Raw genomic sequence first — 7,441 nt, 5'->3', positions numbered from 1 at the left:
CCCCCCGGGTCCTATTCTTCCTGCACCTGGAACCCCCCACTGAGTCCCTGTGTATCCAGATTGCACCTGGAACCCCCCCCCCCCATTGAGCCGCCCACACTCAGATTGCTCCCCACAGAACACTCTGACCCCACACCTGGCTCCCCCACACTAACCCTTCCACACCTCGATTGTGGGGTAGGCTGAGCCTGCTTGCCCCACACCTGGATTGTGGGGGCAGATCTGGGTGTCCGTGAGAGAGTGTCCCTCTCGCTTGCTAATGCATGCACCTGGCCCAGAGGGCAGGCCTGGCCCTTGGAGCAGGGTGGGGCAGGCCTGGCCCTTGCGTTATGTTAGGGTGCAGCCCCACTGCCAAGTCCATGTCCCAAAGGGGGCGCGGGTGGCAGGGTGATCCCCTACCTCTGCAGCCAGTGGGGTGCGCTCCCCACTGCCATGCTGTAGCCTCCACTCCCATTGCACTTCTAATCTATTGTCTTCATTTCTAGTCCAGTGATTGTACAGTGACATGCTGAGTACTATGCTAGATATTAGCTATGCCATTCACTAACTCCCCAGTCTGGCAAAGCATTTGTTTCAATGGGGATACTCACGTGGTGCAGTGTTCATCACACAATGACTCAATTACTTGCAGAAACAAATAGTATTCATGAGGGAATTCTGTGCCAAAAAATCAAGAATTCTGCAAAATTCTGCATATTTTATTTGTCAAAATAACACAATATAATGACGCCATTTTCAATTATTTTGGTAATGTATTTCAAAATACCTGTCAGCAAGTATGTCTGTAACAATACAGACAACAAAAAATATTCACGGACATTTTTTTGACTAATCGATTCCTTACTAGGCATATTAGCACATCTATATGGCTCCACAGAGCAGATGGCAATACTAATAATGGTGAATTCGGGGCAGGAGCCTGTGTTACTGCTACACTAGGGTGGAGAATTTAAATGTAGCAATGGCAAGAAATGTAATCTGCTTTCAAGCCAGAGCTGGTTGATTTAAATCACTGATTTTAATCATGTTTTGCATTTTTACTTTTTAGTTATTTTCCTAAAGAAAGGTTGATTCTCATTGATTGATAACCATTAGAACATGTTGGTTTTCCAATAAATATAGACTTTACACTAAATTTGGTACTTCTTTTTGCTAATCAGGAAGGATACATTGTATTTATACATGGGTTTAAGCAATTATTATATAGCTGAAATTACATTTATTTGGATTCTTGATTTTTACATTTTTATTATGTTAGAAAATGAATGATGCATTTCTGATTTCCTAGATGATGATTAATTTTTTATTTCTAATTTCTGTCCAGCTTTATTTGGATAAAAATTCAAATTCAGTTAAAAATGCACAGACAGTATTTTAAAATATTTTTAGTTAAATAAAAAAAAATGTGCTGAATACATAAGAAAAAAGTTTATCAAGTTATGTGTTGCATTTAAATCTAGCGTATATACTCAATCATAAGCCGGTTCGTTTATAAGCCGACCCCCCCAAGATGGATAAGTAAAAATGGAAAATGTTTATGACCCGTTCATAAGCCGACACTATAATTCAGGGGTCAGCAAACGTTGGCTCTCGGGCCATCAGGATAAGCTGCTGGCAGGCCGAGGTGGTTTGTATACCTCGAGTGTCCGCGGGCACGAAAGTAAACCTAATTAAACAAAGTGTCCCGGTGCGCCAGCTGCTTACACTGACGGGCCGGGACAGCAACTGGTGGGGAAATTTTTATGGGGGAAGAAGCTGGGGGTCAGGGGAGTAACCCCTGTGACCACCCCCCACATGACCCCACCCCTAGTCCAGGACCCCCACACTCTCCCCATCCATCCCTTCCTACCTTATCTGGGGAGGGCCAGGGGAGGATGTCTCTGACCTGGCTGGAGCTGCTCCGGCAGGCTGGGCAGCGCAGCAGCAGCCTGCTCTGGTGGGCTGGGCCGGGCGGCGTGGCCACAGCATGTTCCAGCGGGCTGGGCTGGGCCGGGCGGCGTGGCCACAGCATGTTCCAGCGGGCTGGGCTGGGCCGGGCGGCGTGGCCACAGCATGTTCCAGCGGGCTGGGCTGGGCCGGGCGGCGCGGCCACAGCCTACTCTGGGGGACGGGGCCGAGCGGCACAGCTGCAGCCTGCCAGCCCCGGAGCTGCAGCTGCTTCGGAGGCTGTGGGGGAGAGCAGCGTGGCCAGAAGCAGAGAGACTCTGGCCCTGCCTCTTCCCTTCTGGCTCTGCTGCCTCTCCTTGTTCCCTCTGTTGGGGGAAGGGGCTGTGTCCCACCTCTCCCTCTCTATACCCGTTCATAAGCCGACCCCCTTCTCTGGTGCTTCCCTTTTTTACTAAAAAAATTCGGCTTATGAACGAGTATATACGGTAACTAATTTGTTAAAGAAAGGCAGATGAAATTCAACAAAATGGCAGATTAAATTCAATATTGATAAATGCAAAGTAATGCACATTGGAAAACATAATCCTAACTATACATATACAATGATGGGGTTTAAATTAGCTGTTACCACTCAAGAAAGAGATTTTGGAGTCATTGTGGATAGTTCTCTGAAATCATCCACTCAATATGCAGCAGCAGTCAAAAAAGGGAACAGAATATTGGGAATCATCAAGAAAGGGATATATAAGAAGACCGAAAATATCATATTGCCTCTATATAAATCCATGGTACGCCCACACCTTGAACACTGCATGCAGATGTGGTTGCCCCATCTCAAAAAAGATATATTGGAATTGGAAAAGGTTCAGAAAAGAGCAACAAAAATGATTAGGGGTATGGATCGGCTTCCGTATGAGGGGAGATTAACAAGATTGGGACTTTTCAGCTTGGAAAAGAGGCGACTAAGGGGGGATATGATAGAGGTCTATAAAATCATGAGTGGTAAAGAGAAATTAAATAAGGAAGTGTTATTTACTCCTTCTCATAATACAAGAACAAGGGGCCACCAAATGAAATTAATATGTAGCAGGTTTAAAACAAACACAAGAAAGTATTTTTTCATGCAACACACTCTCAATCTCTGGAACTCCTTGCCCAGAGGGTGTTGTGAAGTCCAATACTATACTGGGGTTCAAAAGGGAGCTAGATAGATTCATGGAAGATAGGTCCATCAATGGCTATTAGCCTGGATGGGCAGGAATGGTGTCCCTAGCCTCTGTTTGCCAGAAGCTGGGATTGGGTGACAGGGCATGGATCACTTGATGATAACCTGTCTGTTCATTCCTTTTGGGGCACCTGCCATTGGCCACTGTCAGAGGACAGGATACTGGCTTGATGGACCTTTGGTCTGACCCAGTATGGCCGTTCTTATATAAGGAAATATCTGTAGTTAATAAATTGAGGTGATTTTTTCTGGTCACGTGTCCTTCAGGATTTTAGAACTAGTAGATCTCACCTCTCATGCCTATAGATGAAAGAGGGGAAACTAGTTTTTCTGCTCTTTTGACTCCTATTGGTTTCTTAACTTTTAATGAGTTAGTCATTCACCTGAACTAGGTGAATGAACTGAAATGAAGAAAATATTCTCTCTGCACCTGCAGAAGAGGCTACTGCCATCAAAAGCTGACTCCAGGTGCTTAGCCAGTAACTTCAATAAGTTCAGTCGTTTGATTTTTTTTTAAAAAGTTGGCACCAGACATATTACTTAATATTATTTATTTAATTTAAATTATTTTAATAGATTATAATAACTTCAGGCCTTAATATAGGTTATCATAATTTATAATTTAATTTTAAATAGATGTATTTTTAAAAATAAACCTGTATTTACTTTTTTTTTAAATCAGATTTAAATTTAAAAAATCTGAATTTTTTTATTTTAAAAAAATAAACAATTTTTTATCCACCCCTGTTCCCAGCCGCCCCCGTCTATGTCATGTTCACATATAGTGTGTGCTCGTGTTTATGCCTTAGATTTAAATGCAATGTAGTCAAGTTATGGTGCTTCTGGGAAGGGGAACTTAGAACTTTCTGACTTGGTGTGTTTTCATTTTCAGCCCTGAAGTTGTTGCAGTACCAGAGTGGGCTTTGTAACTGAATTTCCTGTGTCTTTTTTTTTCTCTACCTTTCCTGTGGCATGTGGGGAGGGCCTGAGTGCAGGCCTTTGGCATGGAGTTATCACACCACCCACACAAGAACATGTAACTTTTCTCGTAACTTTCAGCCACGTGGCAGACTCCACCAGCCCAAACCCCAGAAACCAATTCTGAATGAACGAGAACTAGGGAGAGTCAGAAGGGAATGTGTTTAAATACGTGCACGCATGAGCACGCATTCTATGTTCCTGCTGTGAGCAGGAGCAGCTATAGATGTCTTGCTAGGAGTGGGTGGGGTAGATGGAGTAACAGTGTGGAGAACCTCGCTGTTTTGGAGTTACCTGTGGTTTTCTGGCCTGCAGAGGGCACTGTCCTAAGGTAGAGATGTCCCAGATCAGGGCCATGTGGGGATGAATAATGGGCTCAGGCTGGTTGCCTAGGCCCATGTAAGAGCTGCTGCTTCTAGCTCAGTGACTCACTGATTATCCCCTTAACAGATTGCTAAAGTGGAGAAGTTGAAGCCCCTGGAAGTGGAACTGCGGCGCCTGGAGGACCTCTCTGAGTCCATTGTCAATGACTTTGCTTACATGAAGAAGCGAGAGGAGGAGATGCGGGACACCAATGGTAAGAGTTCATATACTCCCAGGGAGGACTGCAGCTGTAAGATCTATATTCTCACTACGTCTGGGTTAATGGGACAGAGTTTGGAGATTAGGCAATTACAGCTGTCACTGTCTGATCTGTACACTGTCAAGAGACCTTTAAACTTCTGGGAGGGGGACGCTCAACCCGCCCTTTCTAGAAGTCAATTCCTTTCCTCCCACACAATGCTCATGATTCTGCCATGGGAAAATAGCCTCATGTTGGTGCTGCATCTGCTCAGCCCCCAGTTCCCTCCTCCTCACCCTCAAATCTCCTGAAATTTCACCATTGAAGTTCTGCAGGGCTGAGGGAAAATGATTTCTGGGAGACCTTCCCCTCAAGAGGATCCTCTATCCTGACTCTGGGCATCAGAGCTTCTTTGTATTGGTTTGTCTGTTTCAGAGTCGACCAACATCCGGGTCCTGTACTTCAGCATCTTCTCCATGTTCTGTCTCATCGGACTGGCCACCTGGCAGGTCTTCTATCTGCGTCGCTTCTTCAAGGCCAAGAAGCTGATTGAGTAAAGGGGTAATTCCCCTTCCCCGCCTCTCAAACCCAGCTGGACACCGCTGGGACCCAGCCATGGCCCTCCAGAGCCATCTTGCAGATGATACATGCTGAGTGGAGGCTTTCTTCAGGAACTGTCCCTTAAGAGGGGAGGGGAGTATAAGCACTGGAGACTACAAAGGGGCTTCTGACCTCCTGGTGGGGGCGGGGGAGGTTGTGGTGGGTTTGGGGACTCCTAAGGCAGTGATGAAATAAAATTTGTTTCTGTGACAGCTGCAGTTGGTTTTGCACGCTGTCTTTTCTCCTTTTATATTCTAAGCTTGGTGTCTCCCATCTGTCTGTGACCATTGCGTTACTCTGAGCCACTTGAACCGGCTACGCTCATTAGGTGCCATGCAGCTAGAATTTGGGGAGGGGGGAACTCCGAAGTTCTGGAACCCAACCCTATGCAAACAGAGCTTGGTGCAAAGTGACAGGGGTTGCAGTGCTAGCAGGGAGGGGGCACTGAATTTTAGCCTCTGTCATAGACCTTGGTGTTTCTCCCTGTGGGAGCTGGAATCTTTGCGATGATGGGTCAATGCATTCAGGCAGATAAGAGTTGGGTTTGGAGGATGGGGAGCTAACAGGCTCTGCAAGATGTTGCTGAGCCTGAAGAGAAACCTGCCTGACTCAAACAAGCTGTTGAGAGTCAGCCCCACCCTGTCCCCACATGTTTGTCTTGGATTTGCTTCTCTTTCTGAAACGATGCAGCAGTTCCCTGAAAGCGCTGTGGTCACTTAGGGACCTTAATGTGTGGAGGCAGAAGGCCTTGCTCAGATTCAGATTTGCAGTGCATGCTTGGGCCCGTCTTTGGAATGGGAGCATGGTAGGTTGGGAACTTTGTGAGGCCCTCTTCTCATCTGACTCTGCTAGAGTTAATGCCAAGTGTAGCTGGCTGGACCTTCATTCCCTGTACATGACATGCCCTGCTTTGTGTTCTGGGGATGTGTGGGGCGCCCTACAGGCTGGCATTCAGAGGAGCCGAGGGAATGCAGATGAAGTGGAGTACAGTACACAATGGGAACACGGATGTGCCCCTTCTGAGGGTCTCTGAGTTGACGAGCGCATGTGACAATGGCAGAAATGTCTTGGGGACTCCCCTAAACTGGTGAGAGTAGCTGTGCTGTATGTAGTGAGAGGCCCTCTGTAGTCCTACTGCCTCTAGCACGGTGTTGGATTAAACAGGCCAGGTAGGTTCATTTCCTGGACTTATCCCACAAGGGTTTCTGGGCAGAATGCTGAAAATTCTTTCATCTTCCCTTAGAGCAAAAAGACCATCAGGGCCTAGCCCCTGGTCACACACCCCTCGTCCTTCCAGCCCAGAGGTCTCCCTGCCATTCAGACAAAGCAGCATTTGTGTTTTCTGAAATTATTTTGTGAAATGTTTTTCTAGTCTGAATTTATTCTTCTGCTATTAAAAAAAAAGCCCAGAGGCAGCCAGGAAGGAAGAGGAGAAAATTGAAAGCAAGACCCTCCATTGTCTTCTAAATCCATTAGACAAGTCGGAGTTTTGTATCATTTGTCCTGAAATCTTGTATCTTTTTAGGCTTTTTGCTCTTTCCTCACTAGCCCTCCTCCCCCTTCCCCACCTACAAGATCCTGACCTCGTTAGTTCTACCTGCAAGTGCCCAAGCTGCTTTTAATTTCTGCTTTTTTAACAGCTCTGTTCAGAACCCAGGGCCCACCTGCTTTATCCCTTTAAGCACTGGGAAGCTGTTACAACACCACAGCAGCGATGTCTCAGGATGGGACTGAGCTAGAAGAGATAGTTACAGGTAATTTAGCTTCCCACAGTCTGAAGCCTGTAGCAGATCTGCTAAGGCTTAAAAAAGGTGAGAATGAAAAGAATGTTTGGAGGCGCTTCTCCTGTCTCTGCTTTTGCTCACCCCTTCGCTAAGTTGGCACACTGAGATCTCTTACATAAATGAGGTTGTGAGGCTAGCATTACACCCGGGTGACTGTTGCTCTGTAGTCACATTGAAGTTGCTCAGCCTCTGTCTCTGCTCTTAGCTCTTGTGGTATGGGGACTGGGGAACAGACATGGGGAACTTGTATAGAATTGCCTGTAATTACTGGTCTGGGGATTTTGTCATTTTTCTCAAATAAAGTTTCCTTTGGAAAAATAACCCTCCTGAATTGTGTGACTCTTGTCCTTTTCAAGCCATATTCCCACTAACTTCTTCTCCTTGCACTCCTGACTGCAGGCACGC

General features: G+C 46.2%; 1 protein-coding gene across 1 annotated transcript in view; it reads left to right on the top strand.

Annotated features, from left to right (window-relative positions):
- The window catches only part of TMED10 (transmembrane p24 trafficking protein 10), a 21,593-nt gene extending 14,231 nt beyond the window's left edge, over positions 1-7,362 (top strand). The window contains exons 4-5 of the mRNA XM_024192781.1: positions 4,541-4,667; positions 5,088-7,362. Of these exons, the coding sequence (XP_024048549.1) occupies positions 4,541-4,667; positions 5,088-5,209 (249 nt within the window). The 3' untranslated portion in view covers positions 5,210-7,362. The remainder of the gene's footprint in view (positions 1-4,540; positions 4,668-5,087) is intronic.
- The last annotated feature ends 79 nt before the right edge of the window (positions 7,363-7,441 follow it).

Source organism: Terrapene carolina, unplaced genomic scaffold (assembly GCF_002925995.2).
Source record: "Terrapene carolina triunguis isolate 2854851 unplaced genomic scaffold, T_m_triunguis-2.0 Scaffold96, whole genome shotgun sequence".
Classification (NCBI taxonomy): Eukaryota; Metazoa; Chordata; order Testudines; family Emydidae; genus Terrapene; species Terrapene triunguis.
Note: the sequence above shows the minus strand (reverse complement) of the source record. Positions and strands in the feature narration are given on the sequence as shown.